The 14,646-nt window shown below is 49.8% G+C and overlaps 1 protein-coding gene across 1 annotated transcript in view; it reads right to left on the bottom strand.

The window, feature by feature from the left end:
- Positions 1–14,646, bottom strand: part of COL6A3 (collagen type VI alpha 3 chain) — a 65,335-nt gene that overhangs the window by 42,260 nt on the left and 8,429 nt on the right. The window contains exons 4-8 of the mRNA XM_047084638.1: positions 10,477–11,061; positions 8,185–8,784; positions 6,281–6,853; positions 4,079–4,687; positions 1,438–2,043 (exon numbers count right to left, since the gene is read on the bottom strand). Coding sequence (XP_046940594.1) covers positions 1,438–2,043; positions 4,079–4,687; positions 6,281–6,853; positions 8,185–8,784; positions 10,477–11,061 — 2,973 coding nt within the window. The remainder of the gene's footprint in view (positions 1–1,437; positions 2,044–4,078; positions 4,688–6,280; positions 6,854–8,184; positions 8,785–10,476; positions 11,062–14,646) is intronic.

Genomic DNA, 14,646 nt, shown 5'->3' with positions numbered 1-14,646 from the left:
AATAAACATTAAATTTTTTTAACTTCTCATTAAAAATTGAGCTTTTTTCACCAAAACAATTTCCACTCCTTTTTTAAATTTTTTTTTTCAACGTTTATTTATTTTTGGGACAGAGAGAGACAGAGCATGAACGGGCGAGGGGCAGAGAGAGAGGGAGACACAGAATCGGAAACAGGCTCCAGGCTCTGAGCCATCAGCCCAGAGCCCGACGCGGGGCTCGAACTCACGGACCGCGAGATCGTGACCTGGCTGAAGTCGGACGCTTAACCGACTGCGCCACCCAGGCGCCCCGTCCACTTCTTAAAATCTTCGAAGTTCTCCAAAAGTTTCTAAGTTTACTCTATTTTAATTATGGCTTTGAAGTCTGGGTTACAACCAGTTTTAAAAATGTAAACAGCATTTAGCAACTGGATTACCAGAATCTACAAAATCATGAGCTGTTACTACCAGAAGGGATCAAGATCTCCCAGAACATCATTGGTGTACAAGAAGAGGGAGCCAGCTAAGGTCAAAAGTCCTCTCTGTCCAAGGCCACCACTTAGGTAGTGACACCCGGAGAATGCCAACTGTCTCCCAGTGTGCCACAACAGCTCCCCAGGTGTTTGATCCATGGTATTTCTTCTTGCCCACATATCCCTAGCATTTATACAATTTTTTTGTTTTCACTGTTAATTCCCCTATTTTCTTTACGTGAGTCTATTTTTAGCTACAAAACTAATCCAAAAGTCCTGGGAAAGATGAGCCATGTTTTCCTTTTAGTTAGAATTCTAGGTACTTCTTGGAGGCTATTTTATCAACTAGTCCTATGTTGCCACTCAACAAGTTCGGCCTGTCTTTTGCTTCATAAATCGTAGGGCTACTTGTAATGGAAACACAGCACAGCAAAAGCTGAGCAAGTCATAGAACTCAGCCATTTACGTTGAGAAAGAGAAAAGCTGGCCCAGCACACAGAGCCAGGCCTTGGGTTCTCCTGTAGAACACAAAAGATTTCACAGAACATCAGAATCATAGGTCCACACTGACAAAAAGAAGACGAAAATAACCAAACACCTGCCCTCCCTGCTAATAGGAACGACTACTGCTTCTTCACCAATTACAGCTTTAGCCATAAGATGAAGAAAGATACCAAATCATAGAATTGCTTCCACTTCTTGACAATATCCAATCCAGGCCAAATCGTATTTCCTTAAGCCTCCCACAAAATTGCCTACCACAGGCTCTGATCCTATCCTAAGACCTAACACCCTCTACTGAGATGCTCCGTGGTTCACCGTCATGTGCGTCCTCCCTCCTTGCAACAAGCCACTGACATAACTGGCTCAATATTAGGTGTCCCTTTATTTTAATTTAACTTATCATGAGTACTATGGATCTTTGAACCTGTTATTTTTTTATATCAAAAATACTCAGAGAGCAACAATAAATACCCCATCTTACCTGGAGAAGGATACCGAGTGCTGGCTAGGATCCGCTGTATCTGCTCTGAGGTTAGGGTTGTGATGGGGGTCAGCAGTTTCTGCTCCAGGCTTGGCAGCTCCCGGAAGGTGCTCACCGAGAACACATACTCGGGGCTCAGGGAGATCTTAACCAACTGTTCCTGGTCTGCATTCCTTGCGACCGCAAATGGTGCCACACCAAACTGCTTGAGCTCTGCCGCGGGATCGTCTACCTCGTCATCAGACTTCCCAGAAGAAATGAGGACCAGGAACTGAGGGACACCCTCTTCAATCCGGCTTCCCAGTGGCCTCTTGAAGATATTCCTTGACACGTACTCCAGGGCACCCCCGATGTTGATCTGCCTCCCGCCTTTGGGCCTCAGCCGCCTCACTGCATTCTGTACTTCATCCTTACTGGAATGGGCATTCAGCAGAAATTCCACTCTGGGGTCCTCGCTGAACTGGATGACTGCCACCCGAGTCGTGTCGAAGCCCACGTCCAGGTAGTCAACCAGCCTCTCGATGAGGGTGCGGATGTACTGGAATTCAGGGCCAGCATTTTGGGACCCATCGATGAGAAAGACCACATCCTTCTTGTTTCCGACACCTGCAAATCACATGTTACCACGGGTTTCACATTTGTTGGCACCAAATTCTTAGTGTTCATGAACCACCTCCCAGTCTGTCATGGAATCACCACCTGACGGGAAAAGTATCCTAATTCTGGCCATTATAGCTAAAATACCAGTCCCGGTAGTTAGTCCTGGCATTGCAGTGATTACAAGCCAGGGAGAAGAGGAAGAACCAGAAAAGGATAAAGAAGAGAAACTCTGAGGGAGGTAGAGAATAGATACACAAGAGCCATGTCTGCACCAAACAGGGATGGTGTTTCAGGAAGGAGGTGATCTTAACTGTGACATGCATCGGGTTCTCTTAGGTCAAGCAGAAGGGCATCTGAGAATTGACCATTGGGTTTTCCAGATTTAAAGACCTTGACAAGAGCGCTTTCTGTGGAGTGGCTACAGCGAATGACAGATGGGGGTGGGCTAAGAGAGGAATTGTGAAGATTGAGAGGATTCTTTTAAAAGATTCAGGCACTATTGGAGAGGGGAGCAGGCATCAAGAGAGAGTTTTTAAGAAAGAAGAAAAAGTGATATGTTTATATTGTAAAGGGAATCATCCTTCCCATCCTCATCGGAGAGCCAGTGAGGCAGGACAGAGAATGGTGAATGGCGCCCTTGGGTTGCTCGGAGGGGCAGGTGTCCTGGAGGCAGAGACAGCTCACCTGGGAACAGGTCAGGGCTGAGATATGGATAGCAGTTCTGGTAAGAAGAAGAGTGTAGAAGACGTGGGAAAGGAAGAAGGTGAAGGTAGAAAATACTCATTTTGAAGTGTGGGAGAGCAGCCATGCTATAGACATATATGCTTGTGTTTAAAATAAAGAAGTTGCATATGCACTATGACAAGATTTCCAAAGTGCATTCTTGGGAACACTGGTACCTCAGGAGGCATCATAGATAAAAGGACCCTGCAGCCAAATAAGTTTTGGAAATGTGTCATTCTTGTATTGGAGATATGCAAAACACATCAATTAGAGGGGGGAACCTCTCTCTGTTTCCCAAACTTATTTGATCACAAACCATTTAGAACATTCCACGGAGGCCTGTGGGGCCTGCTGCACTCTGTCCTGGACACCAGCGAGGAAACGCCGGCCCTTTTTAACAACACCAGTCAGTCACCCTCACCTCCTTCATTCACCCAAAGGGCACCGTATCTGGCATCTGACTCTTCTCTCACTTGCTTCTGCTATTCTTGGCTTCCTTCTGTTCCCCCCTGCCTTTCCCTTTTCCCCCTCTCCATGCCATGAGGCTTCAGATGGCATGTAGGATGTAAACCACAGGGAACAAGGATGCTGCTGGCTGTCCACCACTGTGAGCCTCCCCACCTGAGTACCCTGGGGAAGCAGGCACTCAGTGGGTATTTTGAGGGGGTTGGACACATCTTAGTGCCCCTTCAGTGGCCAGGCTCCCACTGTTTTCTAGTTTACTGTAACCAGGCCTAGAAAAGGGGCACAGGAACAATGAAATAGAATAAATCTTGCAGTCATAAGAGCAAGTTGGGATACTGCCAGTTAATCCATTTACTTCTTAGCACCAGGCAAGTCAAAAGCAATCATCACTCTTGGGCTCTAGAAACACCAATATTTCAGAGACTGTGCCCCCAGCTGGGTGGACCCTATGGTCAAGCTCCCTCCCTGATCACAGAAGGCTGCCGGCTGGACCTTCCAGGGGCAGCATAGAACTGACATTGAACTAGGGCCACCAGCTAGATGGCCCTGTCCCTTCTGATATCTGTGCAGAAGCCTCTACACAGACGTGGGGGGTCTGCACTAAAGCATGCACCTGCCCCTCTTTGAAACTTTAATTTGGCCCCAAACATGAATCTCAGCATGTCCCCAGGCCCGTGCCACTTCCAGCCACTGAGACCAAAGGCACACGGCTCCTAATTCTTCATGAAAAGCCAGTCCCCGCCCCCCACCCCACAAGGCAGAGGAAACCAACAGAGAACACTCAGAGCCCACGGGCCAAACGAGTAGCCCCGGATGTTTCTAGAAACAATGACCCAAGGAATCCCCTCCTTACCCGGGCTCGTTGGGGGGAGCAAAACTGGCTGCAGCCTGCTCAGCTCTTCCCGGCTGAGCTGAATCACTCTGTCGGAGATCACCTGCTGGACGGTCCCTAGCTGCCGGAAGGTGGGAATGGCCACGGCAAAGTCGGGGATAAAGGAGATGGTCTGCATCTCTGTGATGTCGGCGTTCCCGACGCCAATGCCGATGGGCACTGCCCCTCCCCTCTTGAGGACCACGGAGGGGCCCCTCACGTCATCCCCAGACCTGTCAGCCGTGAGGACGATCAGGAGCTGGGGGACACCTTCTGCTATCCTGCTTCCGGCCGAGCTGATCAGGATATTCCTCAGGACAAAGTCCAGGGCGGCCCCGGTGTTGGGGGCTGGCCCTCCCAGGAGGGCCAGCCTGCGTATGGCACTGACCACACTCTGCTGGTCCATGTACGAATTCAGGTAGAACTCAGGTCTGGTCCGGTCGCTGTACTGTACCACGGCCACACGAACCCGGTCTGGGCCCACATCCAGGCTCTCCACCACTCTCTGGACAAACTCTTTCAACAGAGGGAAGCCGCTCCTGACACCCTCAGAGCCATCTATCAGAAACACCACATCCTTTTCACCTGAAACTGGGAGAGAGACAGCATCCATGACACACAGGACCCGAGAGGGACCATCTCCTACAGATCGTGGAGGGCTGAAGAATGGCCCCACAAAGGTAGCCGATCGAGAATCCCCAGAACTTGTGAAGGGGACTTTGCGGGTATGACTGAATTAAGTGCTTGGGGAATGAGAAAATTATCCTGGATTATCCAGGCAGACCCAGTGTAATCAATCCCATGTCCCTCGAAGAAGGAGAGGAGACGATGAGAGTTCAAGGAAGAACTTTAAGGTAGAAGCAGAGATCAGAGAAGAGAGAAGAGGGTTCGCCGCTGCTTTGAAGATGCAGGAAGGGTCCACAAGCCAAGGAGGGAAGGCCACACGAGGCAAGGAAACGGATGACCCACCAGAGCCTCCCAAAGGAGTGCAATCTGGCCGACACCTTGCTTTTAGCCCAGTGAAACTGGTTTCGGATTGCTGACCTTGAAAACGGAAGACGATGCATTCATTTTGTTTTAAGCCACTAAATTTATGGTAATTTGGCACAGCGGAAATCAAAGATGAATACAGCAACACAGACAGGTAGGTAGATAGAAGGACAGGCCTTTAATTCAGAACCTTCGGTGCCTGTGCAGCATTGTCAACTTTCCAAGGTGTCCTCAAGAAACAGTGTTGGGCAGGGGAGAAACAGGACGGTACATCCTGCCTGCCCATTAGCATGTTGCACAGAGGGGGTTTCAAATGATTTGTTGTTAAGTCACAGCGGGGCAACAGGGAAACATATAGACCAGATGTCTGGGTTACCATCCAAAGCCAACAGCGTGTGGGCCCCATAGTCAATGTAGAAGTTCGAAATTCTCGGGTTTTTTTCCAAAGGGTTATAGATGCAATTAACGACTTTCTTCACCGCATTTTTACCAATAAACGGAAAGCGGTTAAACACCAAGTCATGGTAACGTGGAGTAGCAGCTGGAAATTTTAGGTCAGCAGTTAGGGTGTGGATCTATCCCCCTCTCATCACACCTTGTATTCTTGGTAAGTGGACTGTGGATGAATTACAGCACGGTGAGACCCGCTTAAAATAAGACATTGGTAGATCATACGGATGAAGACTGTTTTAGCTATAATGTATCTACAGGTGTGGCTTTTATTGTGCTTATAGTAAAAATAGTGTTTTTAAATGGATCTTTAACTACTGATACGTCTAAATCTTTATTATGTACCTAATTATGAGAAATTCTTTTTTTAACTTATTGTTTTAATTTGTTTGAAGTTTTATCTTGAGATACAGAGTGGGGGGGGGTGGAGAGAGCACTCAAGGAGGGGAGGGGCAGAGACAGAGGGAGAGAGAATCCCAAGCAGGCTCCGCACTGTCAGCACAGAGCCCCACGCACAGCTCAAACTCATGAACCGTGAGATCGTGCCCTGAGCCAAAGTCAGAGGCTTCACCGACTGAGCCACCCAGGTGACCTTAATGATGAAATACTCTCATGTCACCCGGATTCTCCTGTTTTGCCCTGAGGACCGTTAGACAATTCAAGTGGGGAAAGAGTCAGCGGCCTACTGTCACTCATACCCTCCAGTACCGGGCCGCAGAAGCAACCAGAATTCCCATGCCGTACCTGGTGTCGGCGCCCCATCCTGCACGGATTTTAAGAGATTGACGATCTGTGGTTGAAGGTCTCCGATCTTGGGGAGTGACTCCGCGGCCAGGATGAAGACGGGGGACGGCACCATCAGCTCCAGCTCGGCGGGATCTGCGTTCTTGGCCTGCAGTATGAAGGTCACCACCTGGCTCTGCTTCAGGTTGAGTGCCGGTGTGTCCAAACGATCCGAGGACCTTCCTGCAACTAGCAGCACCAGGAACTGAACCACTCCATCCTCGATCCGGCTTCCGGCGGACTTCACAAAAATGTATCTCTGTGCGTACTCCAGTGCGTAGCCCAGGTTGAGGGCTTTGCCCGTCTTGATCTTCATTCTCTTCACGAGATTCAGGATCTCGGGCTTGTTCTGGTGCTCATCAAAACGGGACTCCACCCTGACATCATCGCTGTACTGAGCCACCGCAATCCGGGTCCCATCAGGCTTCACGTCAAGCTCGTCGATAACCTTGTAGAGAAAGTCGCGGACAGCAGGGAACTGGCCCACGAGATTGGCTGAGCCGTCAAAGAGGAACAGAATGTCTCGCTTGCTTTCTACAACAGAAGTAGGTTAGGACACAGTGAGGGATGAGAACCTAACGGGCACCAGAGTGACTTCAGCCCAGCGCCACTAGGATTTGGTAATGGGGGGGGGGGGGTCACATAATTCATCTAATGATCACTGTACCAGCAAGAGGGGAGAAAACCCGTTGTCGAAGCCTGAAGCACCAGCTGTCATTAAGACGCCCCATTTCAGAGCAGTTCATATCTGCCAAGGCCTAGAACCTGAGGGGTCTACCCGATCCCGCACCGCGCTTCTTCCACAAAGCAAAACAACATAAGCCCCAGAGGGTCCTATTCTTGGTGGCAATCACTGTAAGAGAACAGTGTTTTCAAGCCGTTATAAATCAAGCTACGGAAAACGTGGTCCTTATTGTCCTTTGTCTTAAAAATTGACCAGTCTTTAGCGCCAGAGGCTGATGTGGGTTAGCCACCCATAGATAACTGAGTCGACACATATCTGCTCTAACTGGATTTTCTTTTCACTAAGTTTGAAGTTATGGGCCAGGACTCCAAATAGCACCCATCGTTGCTCTGTGGGTCAGGCTGTCTGTCAGTGCATCCCAATCTGCTACACTAAGCCAACAGAAAACAGGGCTGAAGGCCCACAGGGGGCCGCAACATGTAGCATGTAACGGGAACATAATTTTCAGGTCAAACGGTTCTCGGAGGTATTTGATTAGGTTTCAAACTGGCTCAGTCTTGCTCCCCCTCTGTGTGGTGTCCCCAAGCTGGCAGGTCCCACGCATGCGGGCCTCAGCACCGTATTAATCTGCAAGAACAGGAATATTCCCGACTTCCTTTGGAAATCATTTTATCATCACATAAAGATGCAGCCCTTGTTGGGTTTGTAAAAAATAACTTTTGTGTATACAGCAGATTCTGAACATGAAAGAATCATGTAAATAAAATGTCAGTGTCTTTTTTTGTTGTTGTTTTCTTTTCCTATACTTAAGTTAGTTAATATTTCTAACCGGCCCCAACGCACTCTCCGATACGAGAGGGCGTCAATCCCTCGCGCTCTCCCTTCCGTCTGGATGTGTGTTCCAGAAACTTCACGGGCACTGGGGCAAAAAAAGGTGGTGGGGGCAGCCGGGATAAGATGGGAGGGACATAAGCTGCATTTCCCAGACCTTTCTTTCATTAATGAACCTTCGACAGACAACCTCAACTTGCTGGTACAGTGTCTCAAGCCCCCAAATTGCTTCAAGCACAGAAATCCGCTCTTCCTTCTACAGTTCACCGCACGCTGGAGTTCAGGCTGGGCCACCTGCCACCGGGGAGGTGTTGGGGGAAGGGAGCCCCGCGCAGCTGGAGAGCTTTACCTGGCTGGGCGAATGGAACTTCCTCCACACCTCCACTAACATATGTGGTTAGGGGCTGAATCAGCTGCTGAGGCAAGGCTGACAGGGAGCTGAAATCGTCCATGAGATACACCAGGCTCGGGTTAAAAGCGATCTGCTCAAGCTCTGCCTTATTCGCCTGGCTAGCTCCCACACAAAAGGTCAGGACGCCTGCGCGCGCTAGGGCGTTGGCAGCTTGCCCATAGGAGTCCTCGGACTGCCCGGCTGTGACCAGGAGCAAGAGCTGTGGCACGTGTTCGCGGATCCTGCTGCCGCCAGCTTCGGTGAAGTGGTTGGCATGGACATAGCTCAGGGCCGCGCCGGTGTTCAGGCCCGACCCCCCCTTGGGCTGCAGCTGCCTCAGATGAGCAAGCAAATCTGACTTTGTCTGGTATGTGTTTAGGGAGAACTCTGTTACCGGCGTGTCGCTAAATTGCACTAAACCGACACGGATATTGTCGCTGCCGACATCAAGGCTGTTAACTACGTTCATTACAAAGTCCCGCACATAAGGGAAATCGGTCTTGCCAACGTTGAGCGATCCATCCAAAAGAAAGATGATATCCCTTTTGTTTACGTGAACTGCAGTGGAGCACAGAAAACAAAGTGAGACACAGACAACCGCGGAGGGCATGCCATGTGTGCCTGCGACACGGGGCACACATGCCAACATTCAGAACACACAGACAGTCGGTGAGGCAAAGCACGTCCATCTCGTAAAATATGGCAGAGGGCTGCATATTTTCCACCGGTGGCGGCTGGTGTTTGTGAGGCATATCGATAGCCAAGTTGACGAAACCAGGTTGGCTCGCGGAAAGATACAGTGCCAAAGTTAGGACGTTTGCAACCAACAAAAATGATCAGAATCCTCCAAGTGGAACATTCCTTCCCTAGAAGCGAACGCTACCAGGGACCTGTGCCTTTCTGCCTCAGTCCTATCTATGACCACGGTCACGGTCAGGTTTACGTGTGTGAGACGGGGGTCCCCGGGATTCACCTCTACACATTTGCAGAGAGATTTCCGCTTACAGATAGATTACGAGTGTTAGCCCGAGTCCACCTGAGAACATGAGATCCTGAAGGTTTAAAAAAATAATAATAAAACTGGAATGTTCTCATCCTGAAGCATTCCTAGGACCAGCCCTTTGTCATTCTCTACCGGTACCCTTCTTCTGTGGGGAGTCACAGCATTGTCGGGCAATAATCCAACGGAGAGCCCGTAGGAATTCCTCCAAGGTGAGATAATAGCATCGTGGAAACACATTAAAGTACAAAAAGACTAGCTGCCACGTCCGGCTGAGGTTATACACACGATGAATCACAAGTAGAGTGCTCAAATTAGAGGATACGTAGCAACACATTTAGTACAACATGCCTTTAGGAAAATTATCTCCCCTCTCTTCCCTGGTGTCTCCCTAAAATTTAAACCTAACAACTAATTTCATCCTACGGTCTATCCATCAACTTTGGCCATGAAAGTGTGGACCGGAAGTGTGCAGGAGGTAAGGAGAAGACAAGGAGGCTTTCGGAAGAGCAGAGAGCCTGGGGGGAAAGCATGCATCATGCAACGTGAGTCATGCATCCAACAGTCCTCCAGTGGTGCACTTGTGTGGCGGAAAAGCTGGTTGCCGTGATATTCATCTTCATTAAGGACGGCGAATTGTACTCATCCACTTGTAAGCTCATAGACCGCTATCGTGTCTTTCAAAATAACTTTTCCCTGACAATCATATTAAATGAAAGATTTTAGAAACCACTGGGCTTTTTGTCTCCATGCCCATTCACTGACTGAAGGAAAGACCCTTAGAAAAAGGAGAGAGGGTTCATGTTCTGCACCATTCGGGGCTGGGCCACCGAGAGGGGACTGTCAGCTCAGGAAAGCAAGAGCCAGGCCACATCTTGGTGGTGGCAGAAGGAGGCTGGACAGGAGTCACTGGGAGACACAGAGCCCTGGGATCTGACAAGAGGTAACAACTGAGAAGTGACCTCCTAGGCCAGAAGCAGTAAGGACAAGTGGTCCTGGTCCTATAGCTTCCGTCATAAGATTTCTACTTGATGATTTGGAAAGTTCATACAATTCTTATCATATGGCATTTTAAAACATACATCCGTATCATATGGCATTTAAGTCACACAATCCCCAACTAAAGGAAGCCCGAAATAAATTCTGTTTATCACTCTCGTTTCCATCATTTAAGAGCCATCTCTCATCTAAGCTCAAAGGCTCTGCCTGGAGACCACCCTGCTGTGCATCTGACTTGCTCCCCACCATACCTTCAGTGGTTCCGGTGAGGGTCCTGAGAGGCGCCAGTAAGCCGGGCAACACGCCTTGCAAAGGGGCGGCTCGGAACTCGGCGGGGATGAACACCAGGGAGGAATCGAAAGCAATCTCTTCCAGCTCAGCCTGGTCGGCAACCTTGTTCCCAATGGCAAAGGACATGATGCTGCTTCTCTTCAGCTCCTGGGCGGGCTGGCTGATTTCATCTAGGGACTTACCGCCTGTAACCAGCACCAGAAGCTTTGGGACCCCCTCGGCGGCCCGGTAGCCAGCCGAGCTAGTGAACAGGTTATTCCGAACAAAGTCCAGAGCAGAGCCCGTGTACAGGGCCGAGCCTTCCATGGGCTTCATTCTCCGCACGGCGGCAATGACTTCCCTTTTACTGGGGTAGCTATTGAAATAAAACTCTGGCCTCACAGTGTCTGCGTACTGAGCCACTGCCACTTGGATAAGATCCTGTCCGATTTCCAGCCTCTGGATGACTTTGGCAATGAAGTCTCGGATTGCATTGAAGTTGGCCAGTCCCAGTGCGGATGAGCCATCCACCAGGAAAACTATGTCTCTCTTGTTGACTTCAATGACTGTAGGTAGCAACGTTATAAGGTGAGTACAATGGCCTTACCTGTCACATTCAACTATGACCGTCTCTACAGCTAACGCTACTCAAGGGGCACTCCCATCTGCTCTGGCCAGTGTGAGGTCAGCGGGAGTCCCCGAAGAACCAGTCGTAACACACATCAGTGACAGCTGCATCCTCCCTATGGGGTGGCGGGTAGGGCTCCTGACCCACCCACCCCCACCCCCTTAGTACCTTTGACAAAATAGTTGCACAAAAACAAAATGAGCTTTAGCAACCACCTGTGCAGCATGTTGTCAGTAAAAAAGCCAGGAAGCCCTTTTCTGCCAAAAGTCTGTAGGTTAGATTTTAGGGTCCAGAATGAAGCTAGATCTTAAATACTTAAAGGAGCGATCAGTGTCTACACAGAGGGCGCTTCATCTCACAACTGTGACTTCATAAACACCCACTGCCAAGTACAAAAGTATAGAGCAGGCACACCCCCGTTGCCTTCCGTTCTCTTCTCCGTGCCTGGGTTGTTCAGGCAATGAAAAAAAAAAAATTCCTTGACATCATAAAACTTATAAAAAGGAAATCGATGTCAAAACCAGCAAGAGGCACAGAAAGATTTTCATTTAAGAGACCTGCACCATGAAGGTGCAACTTACGTATCAGGACTGTGATAAACTACAAAGCAAAGACAGCTGGGCAAGGTCACTAGCTTGTGACTCTAAGCTTGTGTCCACCTGCCGTACGCCCACCTGAGCTGTGGGCACAAAGTACCGTGTCAGGCATGACACCCAATCCAAAAACCTGCTAGGACTTCCAACACTCACAAGAATATAGAGGGAGGAGTGCTTACAGTTTATTAAGTATCTGGACGTGAGGAGGCCTCCAATACTCCACACTGTCGGATGGATTATATACCTTGACGTTTGACTATACGGACATCACTCGTCCAAACTCTCCTCTTTAAGAGAAAACACGTAGGGGCGCCTCAGTGGCTCAGTTGGTTCAGCATCCAACTTCAGCTCAGGTCATGATCTCAAAGCTCATGAGTTCAAGCCCCGCGTCGGGCTCTGTGCTGACAGCTCAGAGGCTGGAGCCTGCTTCGGATTCTGTATCTCCTTCTCTCTCTGCCCCTCCCCCACTCGCACTCAGTCTCTCCCTCTCTCTCTCTCTCTCTCTCTCTCCTCTCTCTCTCAAAAATAAATAAAACATCAAAAGAATTTTTACGAAAAGAGAAAACACGTAAATGCACACATAGATGCAAAGCACACAAGGACAGGCACATGGAGACCACTGCTTTGACATCAGCTTATGGTAGAAAGAATGAATTCCAAGTCCTTAAGCTCTCCGTAGAGACGTGCATACACGCGGGATTCTCCCTCTATGTACGTGCGAAAGACACGGAATGCCACACGGCCCTGCCCTCTCCTTCCCTCAACATGTACGTAAAAGACATACATATATGCACACATGTGCATGTATGCACGGTTAACCACATGTGTGGCATTTCATGCACACATGGATAGTGAACCTGCCTGGAGGCACACACACACACACACACACACACACACACACACACACATAGCCCTCCTACACCACTGATGTAGAAGTGCTACTGAGATTCCGGCATCCCATGCCTGTATAGGCATATATGTATGCAATATACACGGGAGATGAATAAAAAGACAGGTCAGCTGTCACCCCGACCAGCAGGCTGACTCACTCAGCTGTTGAGTGGCAGCCCCACCCCCACCTCCAATAAGCGACGTCCCCCTTCCTGGCATGTGATGCCAACCCAAACAGAGCTGTCTTCTGCTCGGACTGGGTTTGAAACACCCTTATTGGGAGGTGAAACTGAAGGTCCTGCCAGTCAGTGGGCTGCTGGCCTCACCCGCACCACTACCCCATGCAGGGTGAGTCCTCTGCCCTCACCCGCTTCTCCCACCCCTCCTCTCCACGCGCCCCTGGCACTGGAGTGACACTGATCTGCCAGGGCCACAGTGACCTGCACGTGTGGACACGTCTCATTCTCCTCAGCTTCTCAGCAGCTCAGGGCCCTGGCAACCTCTCCAGCCCTTGAGACACGCCTCGGCACTAGGCTTCACGCTCACCCCTTAAACTGGTTGCTTCTCCAGCCTCCATGTATCAAACGAGCTCCAGCCCCATGGCCTGCTGAAAGTTCTGGAAAGCAGCCAGGCTCCTCGGTGCCCCAGAGCCACAGCACCTGGAACACCGTCCCTTTGTTCTTCACCTGCTGCCCCCTTTCTATCTTGCAGCTTCTCCAACTGGCCTTCCCCGGCCACCCTGTCCAAAGCTCTCTCCCCCTGTTCTTCTGTGTACAGCCCCACACAACTTCTGACCCTCAGAATATTTGCGTCTGGACACCGGCCCCCATTTCCACCAGCTCCCCATTATCCCGCGACAGGCCGGCGGCCACGTCTCTCTCGTCCACCAGCAAGCACTGTGTATCCAGCTCAGACCAGATCGCCAGGAACATTTGTTAACTATTACAAATCGGTCACAAGGATTAAAGATGCTGTCTGCGTGTGAGGAGGTAATATTCGAGTTAGCTAGGGAAAACTGAAATGTGAGCAACGTGTTGCCACAAATAAAAAGGAGAAAGAATTTGAAACTTCTCCTGGAACAGAAATCTCTTCATCCAGGGGAACTCCTCTCTCATACATTCAAGAAATCAGAGCCCAGGGTGGTTGCGCAGCCTGCCCAGGATCACACAGCTGGTTAACGTAAGAGCGGGGACCGAAGGCCAGGTCTCCCGGCTACAGCCCTTCTGCTCCCTCATCGTTTACAAAAGCTATGGAAACCATCCGTGTGTGTCCACACGCACACGAGCCTGGAGCAACCTTGGTAAGTTGTAGTCCGGTGAGAGGGAGGTCTAGAAATATCAAGCGAATTTTCAGGATGTAATTCTGCATCAATTCTGATTTTCCCTACCCGGTGATAATGCAGAAGGCCACTGGTAACCTCTGGCAGACAGGGGAGATCACCAACTAATGTAAGTTGGCACGACCGGATCTGCCTTGAGGTTCAGCTGCCTCAGCGCCAGGCAAAACCGTATTCTTATTTCCATTTTGAAAAACACATTCTCCTCCCACACTTGTTAAATGCGTATTCGTTACGTGATGCGATTCGTTTGATGTTTATAAACGAGTCCCGTTGGGCTATTTTGCCAAAGGCCCTCAGTTTGAATGGATGTACGTCATGACCTCGCGACTCAACGCAACTACTCCGAAACTTGAGAAGGACAGGAAAATGGTTTCTCGTAAATATCCCGCCAAGTGAGCGTCGTGTGGTTTCTTACCTTCAGAAGCGCAGCTCTCAATACCCAGCACAGAAAGGGCCCCACGGGGCAGCCCTCACCTACCTGCAAGGGCGCTTGTAACACGCGGGCTTAGAGGCCGTGCCATCGTCCTGGACTAATTTTCTCAGAATTGTAATGAGCCCCTGAGATCCATTTTTCAGATGACTGGATCGCAAGTGAATAATACAATTGATGTTGAATAGTCTCCAAGTACCGGCTTTCTTGAATTCACCTCAAAAGCACACTTCCTCGACAACGCACGTGTTAACGAGAGCTTTCCAC

This window comes from Lynx rufus, unplaced genomic scaffold (genome assembly GCF_022079265.1).
Source record: "Lynx rufus isolate CCGP_SWC_20201006 ecotype Redwood Valley unplaced genomic scaffold, mLynRuf1.p SCAF_2, whole genome shotgun sequence".
In the NCBI taxonomy this organism is placed as follows: Eukaryota; Metazoa; Chordata; class Mammalia; order Carnivora; family Felidae; genus Lynx; species Lynx rufus.
Note: the sequence above shows the minus strand (reverse complement) of the source record. Positions and strands in the feature narration are given on the sequence as shown.